A 19,804-nucleotide genomic window follows, 5' to 3' on the forward strand; every position below is an offset into this window, starting at 1 on the left:
GGAGCTCACCATGCACAARGAACATACACTTCTTTAAGCCTCATTATTAGCATATAATACCCTATCCCTATCAGGCAATAATAAGTGCATATAATTTGGTTTTATAATAGAATGGTTACCTTCGTTTCTTGAGATAACCACTATAAAGCTCCTCTCTGTTTATATGTACAGACATTTGGTGCACAGCTCGGCTGAGAAGTCACTGGAGCGAGGCTTCCATCTGTGGGATTATGCTCGAGTGCATGGGAGTCAGAACCTTAGTTTTATCCTGCTRCTATTTGTTCGATGTTTTCATTTCATACTATAATCCCCTATTTGCAAAAATGCAATGTTTTCAGACTATTTTCCCTTCTCAGGGCAAACAATCTATGTTTTAAAGAAATGTTCAGACATCAGACCCTGTAATAAGCATCTTACTTTTGCTCCCAAGGCTCTAGGTGGCTCCAAGCTTGCAGTTGTGCTGCTGTGGAGAAAATAAAACAGCAGGCTGCCAATGCCACTTCTGCCCACAGCTACTTATTACTGASATCTCAAGAAAAGCACCGCAATCAAACAAGAATAGTAAGAAAACCCTGAGCTAACAAAATAAAAAGCCTTAAAGAAAACCCCAGACAATTATAAGTTCAAAGCCCATGACTTCCTTCCCAAATCCTGTTCTGAATATAGGCAGAATGGTCAGGAGTACCTGCCATCCCTCATGGGAGTACTTTACCCCATTCTGCTTGCCCCTGGTGAGTTATAAACTATTAGACTTTACTGCATGGTGGATTTTTATCCTATTATCCTATTTAGCAGGTTCAAGCCTTTAATGAACCTGCYTTTGAAAGTGGTTATCATCAATCTCTCCACATGGAGACCAGACTGCAACTGTGTGCAGTTCTGGGCTCCCCAGTATAAGAGGGACGTGGAGCTTCTCGAGARGGTCCAGAGAAGAGCAACCAGGATGATTAAGCGAATGGAACATCTCTCGTACGAAGAGAGGCTGAGTGAGCTGGGCCTGTTTTCTCTGGAGAAGAGAAGGCTSAGAGGGAATATGATTAACATGTATAAGTTCAGGAAGGGAGAATGCAGGGAGGAAGGGGACAGGCTGTTCTCACTGGTGGCCAGCGACAGGACGAGGGGTAATGGCCACAAGCTGGAGCACAGGAAGTTCCGTCTCCAGGTGAGGAGGAACTTCCTTACTGTGAGGGTGACAGAGCAGCGGAACAGGCTGCCTAGGGGGGTTGTGGAGTCTCCTTCTCTGGAGGTCTTCAAAACCCKCCTGGATGCCGCCCTGTGCCCCGTGCTCTAGGTGTGCCTGCTGGAACAGGAAGGTTGGACTAGATGATCTCTAGAGGTCCCTTCCAACCTTGAATATTCTGTGATGGGGAACTGGATCTAGCTGGATAGGTCATACAAAAGTCAACTCTTATTTTCTTTCTTTATTTTTATTTTTATTTTTATTTTTATTTTTATTTTTATTTTTATTTTTATTTTTATTTTTATTTTTTCTTCCTTCTTTCTTTGTAAGAAGAATCCTGCCCTTATCTACACCCTTTCCTTTTTCTGGTACAGCCAACTTCAGACTCATGCCCTCATCGCAAGTATCTTCTGCAATACTTTTGATTTCAGTCCAGTGAGCAACAGGATGAAAAAGAAACTATACAGGGATAACTCAGGAAATTTAGCAATGGCAAAAAAAGCAATGATATACAAACCTATTAGTAAAAAGTTGGGAAAAGATGGATATTTAAGTTAACTGCACTGCCTTAGGACTTCTGTTAGTAAAGGATGGATTCATTTATATCACACAAGTGCAAGGAGTATTAGTCCCCAAGTCTAATCATTTTTCCATTTTCCTGTCCTGAAACAGGCTGCACAMTAACCAAGTGCTGAGCTCAGCAATTTGTATTCAGGCCAGCTCTGGTAGATCTGGTCAGACCTATTCTATAAAACACAAGTACATAAAAGTACAGAATAGGAGCCTTGTGACTTGGCAGATAATTTCAGTGTTTCACTATCATTACAGTTAACATTTTTCCTRAAAACTGCCCATATCTTCCTTCTTTCACATTCTGCTATTTACTTCTAGGCCTAGATTCAGCAGACATAGAGTACATTTGATCACCATCTCCTTTACAAGTGAGTAAAGATAAGCACTTTTCATGCAAAAGAAGGCTTATCATGTCTGCACTTAACATTATCTCTTCCAGACTAAGAAAAAAGTCAATTTTCATAACTTTATGTTCCACTGTTCTCTGGACCTCTGTGTACCCCTTCTATACATTTTTTCAGAGTACTGTTGCCCAAAACTGTACAAAAGACTCCAGCTGATGTTTTCATAGCTCTGGTTTGAGTGGAAAATTCACCGCTGTGCTTTTAGAAACGCTTCTAYATGGTCTTTGATCATTGCCAAAGTGAAGGCTTTTCCCCTCAAATTGACCTTGTACTGATGGCTTTTGTTCATTTTTACCAAATTGCAGCTCATTGCTTTTGTTCTTCTGTTTATTTTCAATTATCACTGCATCCTCCWTTCTACTTTGGAAAACCTTCACCAACCTGGGGTCAGACAAATAGTATCTGCTCCTCAGTTGAGCTACAGCAGGCACAGAAACGCAGCCTCCTGGTCARTTCTTCCAAGGTACCTGCGATACCTGGTGCCAGAGATCCTTGAGTGACTGTTCAGGCTCTGTCCTGCCCACCCATCCCGAGGAATCCCTAAATTTGCAGTCATTCTCAGTCCTCTGTTGGGCACTCATGACAAAAATGCTTTAGAATAAACACAAGTATTTGCCCAAGACACTTTCTCTAAGCCGTATGCCATCAGGTTCAGCACACATCAAGACATTTGTCAGATTCACTACACTGAGGCTCAGCACTTTACAAGTCTTTTTTTGGCTTGAAAACACCACTCACATCTACACCTTGATTGAACTTCTGTTGAAGGGCTATCCAGCTGGATGGCCCCAAAGAGCTACTGTGATGAGAAAAAGCTTTCTGTCTGAACACTTAGAAATCACCTCCTGAGCTAACATGTGTGAGAACACTGTGAAAAAGCTCTGGGCCAGACAAATTAGAAAAGGAAAAAAAGATAAAAATCTTTTTGAAGAGGGTGAGATCTCAAGGTTTTCTATGGCCTTTCCACTGCAAGGGCAGAACTGTTGACACCAGCTTTTTACTGGTTTTGCCATTTATAGTTAATAGCTTGCTGTTCCTCTTTTGTTCCCTCCTTAGAGCAAAAYGGTGACCCCAATGGAAGATGCACAGAAGCAGACAATATCAGAGCTATTTTTGTCTGACACTGGACACAACCTAAGTTTTACAAATGAAACTTCAGGGAAGTATTGATAACTGTACACAGTAGAAAAGGCACAAGAGGTCTGAAGTATCGTATACTGAACGGCCCTACTGCCAAGTCTTGCATTTACAACTTTCCCACTCCTTCCCGTCCTCAATTATTAAAATGCGAGGGAGTTTTTTAAAAGTTGAGGGTAAAAATAAGCGGTAGATAGAAGAGATAGATCCAGGAAAAGGAAAAGGAAAAGCAATGTTATATTCTGTTTTGTACTACTGATTGAAAGCATAAATGATAAAAAAAATGCAAAATACACCAGCGATTCACAAACCTGCAGAAAAAAAATTCAGAGATGTTTGAATGTTTTTCATCTATTTTTGCTTGAAAATACGCTCAGGATAAAAAGATTTTGCAGAACATTACTGTAGGTTTCTAGATGCCTAGTCTCAGCAGAACAGATTTTTAGCACTGAGTTTAGAATTGTTCTGTATTTTGTCTTTCATTAAGTTAGCTGCATATTAAATACACACTTAGAAAGCAGTGCCTGAAAAAAAACAGTTAGCAAAATTATTAGCTAAAGACTATTAGAGTAGCTAAAGACTATGCTGTATATAAATTAGAGGTCTATGCTATATTTACTGTATGCATTCCTAAAATAGCAAAACATAGAGAGCAAAATATGTTGTGAAAACCTGAATAGATTCAAAATCAAAACCTATTCATTGTCAAATATATCTATGTCTATCCAGGCTTATTAAACATGAAGTTATATTCTCCAGTGCAAAGAAGTGAAAAGGGAAATATTGTTGCTTGCTTGCCCATTCCTTAAATCTTTGTCTGTAGAATTGGCTGTTGGCAACTGCTAGACACAGACCGTGGCCAACAGTCCTGTTTTAGCATAGCTCTTCTTCTGAAGCACCCACTTGCAGGGGCATTCAAAGTGCCCAGCACTGTAAGTCTTCTCATGTGCTTTGCACAAYAGGTGTCATGGGAAAAGACGCCTGTGCTGACCAAATTCACCACAGTACAACATAACAAAGCGCTACCTTCTCTGCTGCCCTGTGTCTACACAGCTTCTTACACCCCTTGCTGACCAGTTCATCTAGATCCTGCACTGATGTAAATGTCTGCAGATGACAAGGGAGGACAAAAGCTTGTGTTTCCCAGCACTTGGGACAGAAAGCAACAATAACACAAAGATGGAAAATTGCAAGTGGAGCTACAGCAAGATGATTACAACATGATGTGGTGTCATGTTTTCTCCTGGTGCTCTGGCTGGCTAATGGCTGCTTTAAATTATGCACCACCTGAATCAGCTTCAAAAGGGACACTCAAGATAGACCGCATGAGGGTGTCTTCCAGCCCTAAGTGTGGGATATTCCCAAGAAACCCTCAACTCCGTGTGTGGGGGGAGTTATTCACAGGATTGAAGTGGGTGACAGTCTTGCACAGTCACGTTTCTCTTCCCATGGAGCCAGAGGAACAAAAATATAGTTCTTCTTTTCTATGATCACTGGCAATATTCTCCAGAACCTGAAACATACTATACAATGTTGAAATGACATTCAGTCTGTATTCAGACCAAGCCAAGGCTCTATCCCAGACCACAATCGTCTAATTCTGACCCTAAAACTCAAGGGCTCAAGAATAGTTATTACATAAACTCAGGTACTCACATTTGTTGATATAGATGCTATTGCCAAACCACGGCACTCATATCCATCTTTAGTTCAGAGTAATTTKCAAATATCTAAATTGCAGAATTGCTCTGTGTAAATTCCATAATCATTCATCTGAAGACAATGGGGTTAAAACTAGGATTCCTGACAGAAAAGCTGTTTGCATGGGGATTAATGCTACTCCAAAAGGAGCTGCACTATCATTTTTGAAAGCAAATAGTGTAGCAATAAAATAAGCAGTCTGAAATGTAAACTTAAGAAAAAGTAGTAGACACATAGTTAGAATAAACTGTTTTCAACAAAATTGTCTTTTTATGTTCTTCTAAAAACGTAGCCTCTGATCCTTGACAGAATACGCACTTACTACCCTGTGAGCCTTCCACTGCCCTCAGTACATGTTCAAGCAGACTACAAGACCCTGTGAAAGACACATRTTTTGTGAGCCATAAAGTCTGGATTTGAACAAAGTCTGAAGACTGCACTAAGCACATGTGAGCACAGACTACGTTTCCTATTTTCCAGTTTCTTGATTTATTATTGTTTACTAGAGGTGGTGCAAAGCACAAGCTCATGGTCACCACTAAAACYACAAGCAACACAAGTTATCAAAGAACCTAACAGCTTCTTCTCTCCTCTCTATTCCTCTTTCTAAAACCCTCAATGAGAATTCACTTAGATCAGAAAACTACTGCTGATCTCCACTGGCAGAGAATCTGCACCCTTAAAGGCAGCAGGTTCAAGAGATGAAAAATCACCAGGAGATGGTGCAGCACTTGAGCAAGCTGCCCAGAGAGCCTGGGGAATCTCTTCCTTGAAACACTCAAGACACAACTGGACACAGTCCTSATCAACCTCATCTGTCTATCTTAGAAGATGGCTTTGCATTGGAGGTGGACTTCCATATGTCTCCTCCTCACCTAAATTACTCAAATTCTGTATTTCTGATAATGAAATTAAGGACCAGACATTGCTCTGACTGAAATAGAAAGGAAGAGGCAGAGACAGGAATGGGACTGTACAAGTTGTGTATGGAATTTGGAAGCACACTGACAAAGCTAATCAAAGGGAAAGAAGGGGAAAACTTGTTTGCTCCCATTTTCAATAAAGACATCCTAGGATTTTCTTATTGGTATTGTTGTTAAAATTAAAAAATAAACAAAAACCACTGTTTTTTCTTCAAAACATGAGGAAACCAGCTTTGTATACTGTTGCTTTCTCTTTTGGGGGACAATATTCTTTTAAATACAAATCAACATAAGCAGTGTGAGGTTACTCTGCAGTATCAAAAGAGGGGAAAAAGGGTTGTCTGTCAGGTTGGCAATTCTTGTGGCTTGCCCTACACATTATATACCTTTGGCTCAAGTACAGCAAGTGCAGCACTAACTGTACCAAATGAAAAGGGAGCAATCAAATTGCATACACGTTCCAAGTATCATCAAGCCATCAGTACAACAACAGAAAATTAGCAAGATTAAAAACAGTGACAGCCGGCCCCAGACTGATCTATTAAGCCCTCTGTATTTGCGCGTAGGCGTCTGTGACAAGGAGAGCAAGCAAAAAGCTTCAGCAGTGTTTGTCTACATATATCCTTGCAAAATTTTAGCACAAAGTCAGCCTCACACATTTCCCATGCATTCCCACAGGATGCAGGTGATGCACAGGTTTACACAAGTTTGCTGGAATGCATTTAAGTAGCCGCAAAACCCCAGGATCAGCAAAACAGATAGATTTAGGCACACCATGGCTGTAAGGAAAGGTCATCCAGGATCTGCCACATGCCACATCTGCAGCTAGGAGAGCTAAAGAAATTGTCCCAATGCAAGGAGCATTCCCAGTTTATAGCTGCCCAGGATTTCACAAGACAGCTTCTGATACCAAAGGGATCCTCAAAAAAAATGCTTCCTAACTCAAAATATATGCATACACATTGCTACATTTGTAAGCACATGTGTGTATTTGCACATGTGTGTATTTGCAGAAAGCTATGCCACCTGCCAGGACTTGAATTCAGGCTCTTGCAAAGCCAGTACAGAGACCATAGAGCATTAAACCTTGTGCTAGCACAATAAATTGGATTATCACAGAGCCTGATCCTGCTGCCACTAAAATCAGCATGAGCACAACCTCATGTTTAACAGCTCATAGTACAACACAGGTTTGACACAAAGTATAGCACAATTTGTAATAGGCAGAAAACCTAAATRTTATGATGAAGGTATTCCCCAGGATTTCATATGCCATGACTCTGACTTGAATTTTTATTCAGATAGAATTCCTACACAATTCACTTCAAAATCTGGTTTTGTATTAAGATAACTCTCTCTCTCAAACACAAAAATAAAAATAATAGACCAGGAAGAAATGCAGCTGAGATGGGTGCTGCTTGGGACTGCATTTTTGCACATTTCTTCTTACTACATGAACAACASAGTAATCTGTGCATAGTCCACTGCATTTCAGTGAGATTACTTATGCAGTAAAATGCAACTCAGTATGARACTGAATCATAGGAAAAGCTCATGTCCTTGAAGGAAAACTTCCTTCATTTCTCCAATACAAACAAATCTTTGTCTTTTCTCATGAGGAGAGTGAGAAAGCAGGACTCCTATTACTGCTGCATTTGTCAGAGAATAAAGGATCCGTCAGGTCCCAGATGGGACTACAGGCATTTATCAGGTCTCTGGTAAAATCAGCTACTGCAGATTGTGTGAACAATAAGCACCTACACATCCAAGATTAAAAATCAGCCCGTTGTTTTGAAGTTATTAGGCTTCTTACTATACCTCAGGTTTACAAAACACAAAGGGTAACTTGGATTTGATATTCTGCARCACATTCTTCTGCCAAAGATACATTAATTAGAATTCTTAACAATTCATAATCTTTTCTAATACATAAGCTATAAAAATATTTCTATGTAGGAACATGAGTGTTGTTTTTTGCCCACTTTTGAACTGCTAGTCCTCTCATTTCTCACTTTAAAACATATGCAAAGACATTAAAAAGTTGCCAATTTTCCCCTTAGTTTTAAATATGTAGCCCCTAAATTAAACTTGCATTTGGGAGTGTTTGCATTCATTAATCACTGTGTCACTTCAGTCTTATGCCAACACTATCTCTTAAGAAAACTGACCTAATATCTTCACTGTTTACTAAGTTGTAAATACTTTAAGGCTGAGTTTAATGATGCTCATATCATCCTACATTATATAAAAAGCACCCAACCATCTGTCTGGGTTCAATCTACATTAACACGAGTGTGKTTTCTCTTTATATCTATCATAAAGTTAAGACAAACTCCTCGTAAATGTATATGTGTATATGTAAAACACAAGTTGCCTCTCATCTTAGTTGCTAAGGAATTCAGAAAAGGCTACTGTGGAGACAGACAGATGTTTTCCTAAAACTTAAGATAGAAGGAAATTGCATTCTGTTTTGGAGCAACACGGACTAGCAAAGAAAACCTGTTCTTTTCCACCCAGGACAGAGACGTTAAATATGGTAGATGTGATGGAATAGGGAAACTTTGTTAATGTCAAAATATTTTTCCTTAGCTTCCCACTGCAGCCTGGACCCAGYATTCATTTAAGCAAAAGCAAGGTATCCCCTCAATTATTTTAATTCAATGGATGTTCAATCTGGCCATGCATCAGCATTAAGAGCGTGTCTTTCACCTGTTTTTATCTTGTAGCTGTTAAGCAGTTTTGCTGCTGTGCATCTAGATCACCAGTTTGTCCCTAATTCCTCTCGTTCCACACAAAAGCAGTAGGTTAAGGAGAAGAAAATGCTGTGCTCTCACAATTTGGTTGTCCAGTACTGTAGGGACCAAACTAACGGTATTTAGGACCAGGACCCCGTTTTTACCTATGTCACAGGGAACCCAAACACTACTTATCTGTCCTGTGATGCAGGAGATAGCCCAGTGCCTTGGCATGGGGCACCACACTGCAGGCCTTGCTTCACACCTCACCAAATGAAGGTCTAGAAAACACGCATTTTGCTAGGGGAGACACTGGGCAGAGGGCAAGATTCAGACAACACACAATGTTTTTAYGAAGCAGCCTAAACGTTCACTCTCCATACCTGCCCCAAAACTGCTTTTGTATCTATCTGATAGGTGCTGATCGGAAACACACCAGACCACATTCAAGCAGGACTTGGTGACTCTGTTTACAAAGTCTTTCCTTTTTGATATTTCTCCTTTTATTGTTTTATTAATTATAAGACAGAAATTCATCACAAGCCACCAAAGGTGTTTGTTGCCAACACCTAGTGATGATAGTTGCCCTGAAAGGGAACAGAAAATCGCCTGTGCTTCAAAGGGGCAAAGCAGGGATAGGGAGTGCTTTGCATTGCAAACTCACTTCACACTGCCTTTTTTTTTTCAGATCTGTTAAATGTGCAGATCTTTCAAGACACACTAACATAATGTAATGTGCTTGATTGACTGCTTTTATGCAAATGAGGATTTTTTTTTTGTAAAAATAAAACAGGCTTAAAATAAACAAACAAAAATCCTCTTTGAACTAAAGGAGGGAAAAATCTTTGCTGGATTTATAGTACTGCATCCCTGCAAGCACATCTGATTACAAGTACTRCTAAATATTCCTTGGGTAGCACTCCGTAGTTGGGATTTGGTAGGATGGGTTACCAATAGATACAGCAAGCAGACCTTGGTATAGATGCTCTGGGTCACACTGGAAAGCAGATATTGGTGGGGGGAAAAATAGATATACGGCACCTAAAAATAGCTGACAAACACTATATGCTATCAGGCTTGCTAAGTCACCTTATTATTTTTAAGAACATAACAACTTCCTAAATTCTTTCCTGATTTATTTCTGAGTTTGGCTGTCAAATCAAACTAAATCCTCAGCCAGCTTCTGAATTATCACTTGGTTTCTCCCCAGCGTGAAGTTTTGCACTAAAGCTGCTGGCACTATGCTTGAAACAAATACCATCTTTGAATGGTGCTACTGGCAAATATGCTGCCAGGGCGGTGTTAAAAATAAAAGCCTCCTTGGCGCTGCAGAAGGCCAGTGAGATTTGTCTTCCCTGGAACATGGCTTTCACACCCTGAAACTGAGGATTTCATCGCTTGTGTATTTTCTGTTTGTTTTTGTTTGTTTTAAATACAGCATCAGTAAGGACAGGAACAACCTCAGAAGTCCTGGGATACACGTGGCACCTTCTCTTCAATGAGCAGGCAAAACAAACATGGTGTGAACGCAGCCCACTGCAGACAGCTTCAGCTCATCCATTTGCTCTTAACACTCTGGCACCTTATCTGCAAGGTCCCTTTGCCTGCASCTTCACCCTCCCTGTCTTTCAGCCTTTCCCAGGTATTCAGCACTCCCTATGTGGGTGCCATCGCTTTATGCTTCCCTTCATACATGAGCAGCCAGGGTCAGCCCCACAGGCTAGGGAATAACCAGAATTCATTTGCACCATCTGTCCCTCTTCCCATGCAAAGCAGGAGGCAAATAAATTTACAGGAAGCCTTCATGATACCCTGAAATCCGGTGATGTTCGGAGGCTCAGGGTGGACTTTTAAATGAGCAGAACCAGAAACACTGCAATTGCTATGAAATAACCAAGTGGCCAAAGAGAAATCAAAGCTTTTTGTGAATGGCTTTGGAAACAGAGTTTGCAGTAACTCACACAGCTATCCCTACATGGGGAGAGGAAGGGAAGCAGCAGCAAGGAACAATGAAGGGAGGAGATGACAAAGAAAGAGGAGGGAAAACCAACAAACATGAAGAAAGATAAAACTGTGCAAGCTCAGCCCACGTATTTTTTCTAAGAATTAAGTAGGATGATGTTTGGAGACCAGCTATCAAGAAAGCTGCATTTTGGCAGCCTGAAAGACTGCCACAATAARGGAATATATTCATTTCTTTAACACAGAAAGAGTTGGTGAGCTGTAGTAGTTTCTAAACCAAAGGATTTTCCCCTGCACAGGTACTTTTYAATGCTTATCCAAATCCATATTTCAAATACGTATTTCATGTCAAAACTTTAGGTTTGCTTAGGGCCACTTGCAGACATCTGGACATAAACACATTCTCTTTTTATTCTTTTTTACTTTGTGTTCRTGTGTACTTACCCTCTTGCATGCGAAGCACTTAGCTAGACAGCCCTGAAACCTAAAGCAGAGTCATCAGAGTAAGTATCTACATTTCCATGGCATTGCAGACCAGCATCTACCAGAGCTATGCACCAGAAAACCCTCATACTCCCATACAGATACAAGCAAATCCTCACAGACCATTAGAGGCTAAAAAAATTCACTCTGTTCTTCGGACTTCATTTTTAACCTCAAATTCCTACTTTGTTAAAAATGAGACATCAGCCTATTCTTTCAGTGTTTTCCAAACTGAAACCTGAGAAAAGTAGTATTGACAGTATTTTTGTAAGCAGGTATAGATACATGTAAGTACCTGTGTTATAAGAATGTTATTTTGAGAAAAATAAATAAAAATATGGATTTCTGTTTAGTGATCTAGCATATAAATTGTTCTTTTTTCCCCATATACTTTGTTTTAACGACAGCCTAAGACTTTGGTAAGGGACAGGGTATTCCCTGCATCAGCTTCCTCACTGCACAACTGATACTTCGGAAAGGTGCTAGATGCATCTTTACCATAGGCCTATGTTTTCCCTAATGCTTTTGAACAGAAGAATAATCTGCAATTAGCAGGGACTCACATGASAGGACAACATGATTGCTCTTCCAAGTTGGTCACTGCTTGAGATTCTGGCAACTATTAACTAAGTAGCTGCTCATTAAGTCTGGATTAAACTCTCTTGCATTTAAGAACAGCAAAGACTCAGCATGGCRCAGCACTGATGCTGCAAAACACTCAGGGAAGAGACTCAGCATTTGAATCCAAATTTAGGACTGGAGGCTCCCAGCAGCTGAGCTTGCAGCAGAGCCGAAGGAACTAAACCAAACAACAGCCCCCAAAGGAAAATACCCTCTGTGCTGGGTAGCCAGAGCTACCTGCTACCTCTTCTGCCCCAAATCCTCAGTCCTGGAGGTGAGAGGACCAGCTGAGCAAGCCGTGGCCACTGCTTGAGCAGAGGTTTGGGTAGGGTGTAAATCACACACTGGAGAACTGGGGGCTTMCAAGTTGATCCAGTTCTGGAAAGCACTGCAAGACACTGTCTCTTTGCATGATCTGTTAAGCAGAGATTGATGCTAAAGCTTATTAAATCCAGCCATGCCAAAAAGGTGGTGATGGTAGAAAGTAATCTCAGGCTGCTATTGTGGTGTACCCACCAGGAGGACCAGGCTATGGCTTTATGAACATGATCTGACAGTGACAGAGCAACTTTTTAAATCACAAAGATGGGACATTCACTTCACACAAATCCCAGACACCACACTGCCACCATTGCCGTCAAAACAAAACAGCTGAAAAAGCATCTTTTACCTTTGCTTTCACTTTCTCCCTGACTCAGGTCTGCCCTCCCACGCTCACTTTTATTCCTTGCCCAGCCAGCACCGGAGACTCCCCAGAGCCCCAGCCAGCAGCTGCTCCTGCAGGCAGGATGGGGACAGGCAGGATGAAAACAGACACCCTGCTCATCCCCAACACACACTCACCCCTGCTCTGCCATTTATCCCCAAGGAAGTATCACGCAGAAGCAAGGCCTCCTCACTCGCAGGTCCTCCTAGCTAGCACAGGACAGATACTTGGGCTATAGAAGTGACAGGCAAAGTTTATTCCCACTTCCAAACACTGCTCTCACCCTCAGCATTTACATCAGCTGAGGAGGRAGGTGGAAGGAGCAGAGGCTCCTTCTGAAACCCATCACAGCCCCAGAGACCATCAGCAAGGGGCAGATCTTCGCCCAGAAATCTCAGGGCTTAGGCAGTACTTAAATGCTAGAGAAAAAGGATTTGCTGGGGAAGGAAGCAAAGCCAAGAGGAAAATAGGTGAGACCCAAATCAAACAAATTGGTAGCAGGCATGTTTTTAGAGAAGGATTTAATGAAATGCTGAGACAAATGCAAAGAGATCATCTGCAGAGAGAATCGGAGAGGAACAGACGCAAGACTAGGAATGAAAAAGGAAAAGAATACAAGCAAGAAGACATTATGAAGCAAGAACAGAGGAAGAGGCAGCTTTGATATTAACGCTCTAGTCAGTGAATGTGGAGACACGGCGACTCATGAAACTGGGAAGAAGAGCTTTCCGAACCTGACAAGTGATGAGGAGGAAGGGTGCACTGCACAGTGACTCACAGGATCAGGATTATTACTGCATATGGGGAGAAACTGGAGACACAACAGGGAACATGGTACATTAAAACCTAACTAGAAGGAGCATCCCTTGTCTTTGGTTTTTTTTCTCCCTTTTTTTTTTTTTCCCCCCTCAAATACACATACTTGGCACCCAGGGAGTCGAAAATCTACCTCTGTATTTGAAACTGCACATTAGAAATGGAAAGAAGAGAAAGGAATCAATATTTCAATAACAGCTACTATTTTGCTTTGTTGACAAGGTCAGCTGTATCAGAGGGCATGCTGGAGCAAAAGGAGAATGCAGAGGGAAGTCATTTGTCAATTTTGAGGTACAAAAATAGGGAGCAAATTCTACTGCATCCAGTGAGGAACAGAACAGGGAAAAAGAGGCTTCAGTTGTGAAAGAAGAGATTTATACTAAATAAGATGAAAGAGAGAGAGAGAGAGAGCGAGAGAGAGAGAGAGCGCACACCTCTTACTGCAAGTGACTAAGCATTGATATAGTCCCTTTTTGGGAGACCGCAAAATCTCCTCCCTTTAAATATTTGCAAAGCAGGAGAAGAAAATCACTTCTAAGGAATAATTTAACTACGTCTGATTTTGCTTCGGTTTAGAAGAATGTGTCAAATAACCTCTTGAGCTCCCTCTTAAATATAAACTAAAGGCTATTTATGCTTGAGAACCTGCGCTATGTACTTTAGGCTATACCATTTACATGAGAATCTACTGATTTCAAACTTACTTGCTTTTCAGCTCAGAGAGGAACAATTAATTGTCCAAAGACAAATTTGCTCCCATTGTGTGATGTGCTTGCACCAGCAGGTTATTCAGCTTTGGGGTCTGCCATACTATTGTAATAGCTTTAGGGTACAAGGTCTTCTAACACATCTGGGGTCAGTTCTTTAAGCCATTCGCCAGTAGTTTGCTTTTATAAGCTTGAGCTTGCTAGAACCATATCACCACACTTGCAGATCAGCACTGGAGCAATAACGCAGTCGTCATAACACTAGCTACCCCTCCAAAGTTCTCATGAGCTACAGTATTTGCTGCTTTAACTTTTGGATAGGACATAATATTCAGCTGACCAGAAGCTGAACCTCAAAAAGCCTGTTAGTTGGATTCTCAAAAGCTGCTTAGGAAACTCCAGGGAACAAGCTTTACTGAGCCTGACTTTCATCAGTGTTGCCAACACCGAGTGTACAGACTTAGTTAGAGGTGTTAAGTTAAACAGTAAGGACAACAGGTTAATCACTAGACTCATAATTTGAGTTGGCAGCTTAAGTTCAATTTTCCAGGGGAACTTAAAGATCCCAACTCAGCCTCTTCACCCAAGTCATCTTGTCTTCAGGACAGGCTCGGCCAGTCTCAGTTACAAACACATCTGTTTGGTTTTCAATAGAAACATTGCCTTAAGCATTGGAGCGTTTCATTCGCTTTTATATTGACTCCTAAATTGATTTGATGCTTTTAAAATGGTAATTCAGATTCTTTGCCTGACTGCTGGAAGCTTCCAGGAGATGCTACAAGCCTCATCACATCCCAACTTTCTGAATATTAAGGGAAAAATCAGTGCAGAAATGCATGGAGAGCAGGGTAGGTTCATACATAGGACCATTTCTCCTATCAAAAGCATGAGACCAAATCTCAGTGCCAACGCTCACATGCTAGTGGGAACAGCTGAGTGACCAGCTATTACTTATGGTTCTGTAAATCCTACTGCATTTTGTATATTACTCTGGTTAGCCTTTTTCTTCCCTTAGCACTTTAATTCTTATCAGTTCCTACTTCTTTCTTTACTCCTGCTGTTTTGTAATGCCATTGCAGTATCAAGCTATTGGAACATTACGCCATAGAAAGGGATGAGCTACAAATAATTTACAAATAATTTCTAGAATTTTATAAGAAAAAAAGCCACAGAGTTGATCTTATCAAATCTATCATACAAATACCAGAAGTCTGGTGTATTCATCTGTAGTAATAACTGGAATCTGTTTGTTTGTTTAAAACTGGAAAATGGCATCATATCCATCATATGGTTCCGTTCACAGAACTCATGCATTAAACATTTCTAAGGGAAGACAGCTAGGCTTGAATAAGACAAAAAGCCTTAAGCAAAAATATAAAATGAAGATGTTTCCAAGTCAGTTATTTAACTTCTGTCATATAAATACTGAACAGACACATATGTATATAGGCACATGCACCAACTGTACCATACAACTGAATTTTCTCCTGGTCTACAATGAATTGAAGAGAACAATTCTGCCACTGGAAAAAAAGCAGCACAGTTGAAGGTTTATTTTTGATAGCCACTCCACAAGGCAAACGCCTCCTAGTCTCAAGAGTTCTTAATACAGATGTTACATGAATAACAAGTAACTGAAAACTATTTATAAATGTGCTATAAGCCTACTTGAATAGTGGGATGCATTAAATAAATTGAAGGCGTTCAAATGCAATATAAGTAACAAAATAAAACTACTATTTAAAAAACACACTAAGCTGAATTCACAAACCCATCCTAGTCAGGCTGTCACAAACCAGAGTTTACTGGACAACAGCAAGTACAGAATTACTAACTTTTTTTTTAAAAAAACGGGTACCTCAGCCGCTGAGGATAAGGTGTGCTTTGCTACATCCACACATTTCTGCAGAGACCTTCCACCTTGGAGCCGACTCACGTGAAAGATGTACACATGATAAGCACATCCAGTGCTTTACTGGATACCCAATGGCAACAATACTGATAAACACCATGGACAAAGGTGCCAGGACAAAGGCCTCTACTCCTGCTACTGACTCAGTCCTTCAAACAAATGAATATATATGTGTTTTAGCTGAAACAGCTCCAGCCTAAATCTGCAAAAATGGAAATGCATTGTGACTTCAGTATTGAAGAGGTCAGTCTTTTATGACCTTGAGAGGCAGACATGAATATTTAAAAAAGAAAATTAATCAGCTGCCTTTGACAGCCTCAACTTTCAYAGTCTTAAATAATGTCATTACTATGCATGGGACTTTTCTGCTTCTTAATTGTTGTAATTTTTATTCCCTTAGAGCTCCATAGAATTCAGTAGAGGGCACAAGGGAAACGGRATTTATAGGCAGAGAATATGGGGAATAGTGAATAAAGAGTAATATCTTTGAATTCCTTASAGACTTATTATGTAAAACATATTACAACACAGAAGACATGCTGGAGGGGAATAGAGGTTATATTGCCCCTCAGAAGGATGACTTGCATTAACTTGCTGACAACTTGCCTCTCAAATTCATGCTGACAACAGCTTTATAACAAACCACACGAGCAGCTGATACACATGCTATATATAGTCATACACAAATGTTTTTCTGCTTGGTTTCATGTGAGCATCTAGGGTCCTATTCTGAGAGATGTACCAAACAGCTAAACAAGAGTTGTTTAGGTGGAACATTTACACCCGTTGGCTTTTATAAGTGAAGAGGAATAGGATAAACARGGATCAACAAGGCCCAGATCTATTAACAAAAGCTCTTGCAAAAATCCCCCCACACACCCAACTTTGCTGGYTGTTCAGTATCAGGCTGGAATAAAACAAGAGTTTTCTGAGCTTTCTGAGGAATAAATATAATCACACAGTTTTGGTGTCATACCATTAAGAGACATTCTGCAAAACTAAAGCAACTGCTAATTAATAAAAAAGGCAGGTGTGGGCCTTCTCCGCAGGCAGTGTGTGGAGTGGTCACCGTGGATTGCTGGCACAAGGGATTTAGCAGGCTCCAGCACCACCTCTGTAGCTGGACTGCTCAGCTGCCAAGTGAGCGCCGCAAGGAGGATCCCTTTAGTTCAGGAGGATGAGCTGGGTGGATATTAAAGGAAATACAATCCTCTTAGAAGGAAGGCTGAGAGCGTGCGTGTTTGTGTGCCTGCGTGTGGATGAGGGGCCTGGAGACTGACAGACCTTTGTTTTTATGAACACATCGGGCCGGTGGACATGTTCCTGCTCTCAGACCGCTGTACCCAGCCATCGGAGGCTCCCCTGGGGAGCCTCGTTTCTCACTGAGGAGCAGAGGGCCAGGAAAGCGCAGGTCAGCTCTGTGGCAGACGTAACCCGGCGTCGCTCAGTGCTGCCGGCCCCAGCGGGGTCAGTCCCGGTCCAGCTGTGCTGCCCAAGTGCCAAAGCAAGGCTCCTGGATGCTCCATCCCAAAAGGGCAGGCAGCCCACCCAGGGGTACCTGCCACGAGCACAGGGCGCCGAGGAGGTCACGGCCACCCCGAAACAGCCGCAGCGGCAGCAACTTGAACCACCTCGCTCCCCAGCAGAGGGAATTTCACTCGAGATAAGCAATAAATGGGCCGGTTATGTAATCTTCCCTCTCTGGCAGCTGACCTGAGGGGGTGGCCGCGTCCTGGCCGCTAGCCGGGATGCTCGGACGCGACGCGGTGGGTACCAGGGGACGAGCACCCCGCGGCGACACGAGCACCCTGGCYGGGGCCGGGGGGAGCCGAGCGCGGCCCCAGGCGGCCTCGCGTCCCCGCGCCCGCAGCAGCGGCCGCCTTCATCCCCCGCCGCCTCCTCCTCCTCCTCCTGAGGGCCCGGGTGTCCGGGGCGGCCCCGGCGCGGCCGCGGCGCGGTGCGCACCCCCCGCCCGCATCCCGCCGCTCCCGCCGCACCTTCTCCTGCGCGCGGTTCAGGCGTTTCTGGACGTTTTTGGCGAAGATGCCGGTTTTCATGTCGGCCATGGCTGGCGGCGGGCGGGCGAGGCAGAGCCCGGCGGCGGCGAGGCAGGGACGGAGGGAAGGACGGATGGAGGGAAGCGAGGATGGATGGATGGAAGGAGGGAGGAAGACAGGGATGGAGGGAGGGAGGGAGGAGGAGGAGGAGGGGCGCTGTGGAGAGGGCGGCCTTAAAGCTACAGCGAGGAGAGGTGGCAGCGGCCCGGGCTGCAGGTGAGGTGCCCCCGAGCACACACGGAGATCGCTGGCATCATCACGGGCACGGTTATCAGCTGCTGCATCATCACRGRCACGGTTATCAGCTGCTGCYCGTGCCGCAGTCGCTCGTAACCATCTGCATTAGCACGGTGATCCCGCTCCCTCGCTCGCAGGGCTGAGGAGCAGCAGCAAACCAGCCCCCCGAGAGGCCGGCGGAGCTGTGGTCAGCCGGACACGGCGTGGTGGGCACCTGCTGAGATAGTCCCTGTGACATCCCCACGGGGCCAGAGCCCCCTGCCCCGCTCCCGAGCTCCCTGCCTCTGACACCCTTCGGTCTGCGTTGAGGGATGGAGACCAGAGAGGACGTTGTGAAGCTGCAGTGCAAAAGGGGATGCTGAGGTTTGGGGACCCGATACCATGGGCAGGCCCTGCATGGTGCTTCTCTGACACGGTTCTCCACGGTGTTGGGCCTGCCAAGCCCACACTGTAGAGTAAAACCAACAGATATTCACTCTGCATTGCACTGCTCTCAGGGTCAGACCTCCCACCTGAGTCTCTGCACAGTTGCCTACCCCGATTAACTGACTCCAAACTGATTTACGATTTTGGACATARCTCCTGAAATGACAATCCGTAGTCAGAATGAGCTGGCCCTATCGGCACAACTTCTGGTCCTCTCTGACCCTCAAGGCTTCCTCCATACACAGAATTGCTCAACACCAGTCACTCAAGGTCAGCAAAGACGGTCTGTGAAGATACCTGTTCACTTCTGGCACTTGTTTCTGGTATTTAGCTAAGCTTACTGTTCCCTCATCAGCAGAATAGAAACTCTGACGGCAAACAGTGGAGAGCAAATGCACTGTGAAGCTCCAGGCTCAGAGCCTGTGCCTGTATTCTCCTATGGGGAGTTGTTCATACACAACTATATTCATATTACTTTTTGTTGATTTTCAGATTGAAAGAGGACACAAGCCAGGACATCATTACTGGCTGCAACAAACATGCCAAGGCCCACGCAAAAACAAAATGTCCCAGTGGTCCTGTCAGACAGCTAGTAAATCCACCAAAATTTCTTGAGTCCCTATTATTTCTGACRCTGGTTCAGTCCCAGAATGGCTTAAAATACAAATACTAAGGAAAACACATCATAACAACTAAAGAGAATATTTTAAATTGCAGTCTCTTATAATGCTGATGAAAGATTTAAAAAAAAAAAAAAAAAGCTTTCAAACTCTTTGAAGCATTTTTTTAACATCTTTGTTAGAGTTTGTTATTTTGGCTGGTTTGGGGTCTGATTTCAAAAGGATCACATCACCCTAACATTAAGAAATTAATAAAAGAGATTGTCTTAACTTCTGCTCCTCACTTTTCTTCACCAAAAGCTAGCCGAGATAGTCTTACTACCAGCACAGAGTACTTGGGGGGTACCAGCCTGGACTCAGCCTGCTAGGAGACTCATCCTTTCCTATGCTTGTTCTGTCCCTTTTGTCTGATACAGCGATAGCAAATCCCACATTGCAAACACAAAAATGCTTTTACATGTTGGTGGATGAGGTACACAAAGATGTGTCATACTCATCATATACCCATTCTCCTTTCCAAAACACTGGATTTGCACTGGTTTTGCCCCAAGCACTGGAACAGGCTGCCCAGGGAAGTGGTGGAGTCACTGTCTCTGGCAGTGTT

The 19,804-nt window shown here is 42.8% G+C and overlaps 1 protein-coding gene across 2 annotated transcripts in view; it reads right to left on the reverse strand.

Annotated features, from left to right (window-relative positions):
* Window positions 1–17,982, reverse strand: part of AMPH (amphiphysin) — a 101,791-nt gene extending 83,809 nt beyond the window's left edge. Inside the window, exon 1 of one of the 2 annotated variants that reach the window (XM_026040819.1) lies at window positions 17,858–17,982. In XM_026040819.1, the coding sequence (XP_025896604.1) occupies window positions 17,858–17,926 (69 nt within the window). In that variant the 5' untranslated portion in view covers window positions 17,927–17,982. The remainder of the gene's footprint in view (window positions 1–17,857) is intronic. The other variant, XM_026040817.1, reaches the window with a different exon arrangement.
* Between the last annotated feature and the right edge of the window lie 1,822 nt (window positions 17,983–19,804).

This window comes from Nothoprocta perdicaria, unplaced genomic scaffold (assembly GCF_003342845.1).
Source record: "Nothoprocta perdicaria isolate Ctin4 unplaced genomic scaffold, notPer1 scaffold_269, whole genome shotgun sequence".
Taxonomy (NCBI): Eukaryota; Metazoa; Chordata; class Aves; order Tinamiformes; family Tinamidae; genus Nothoprocta; species Nothoprocta perdicaria.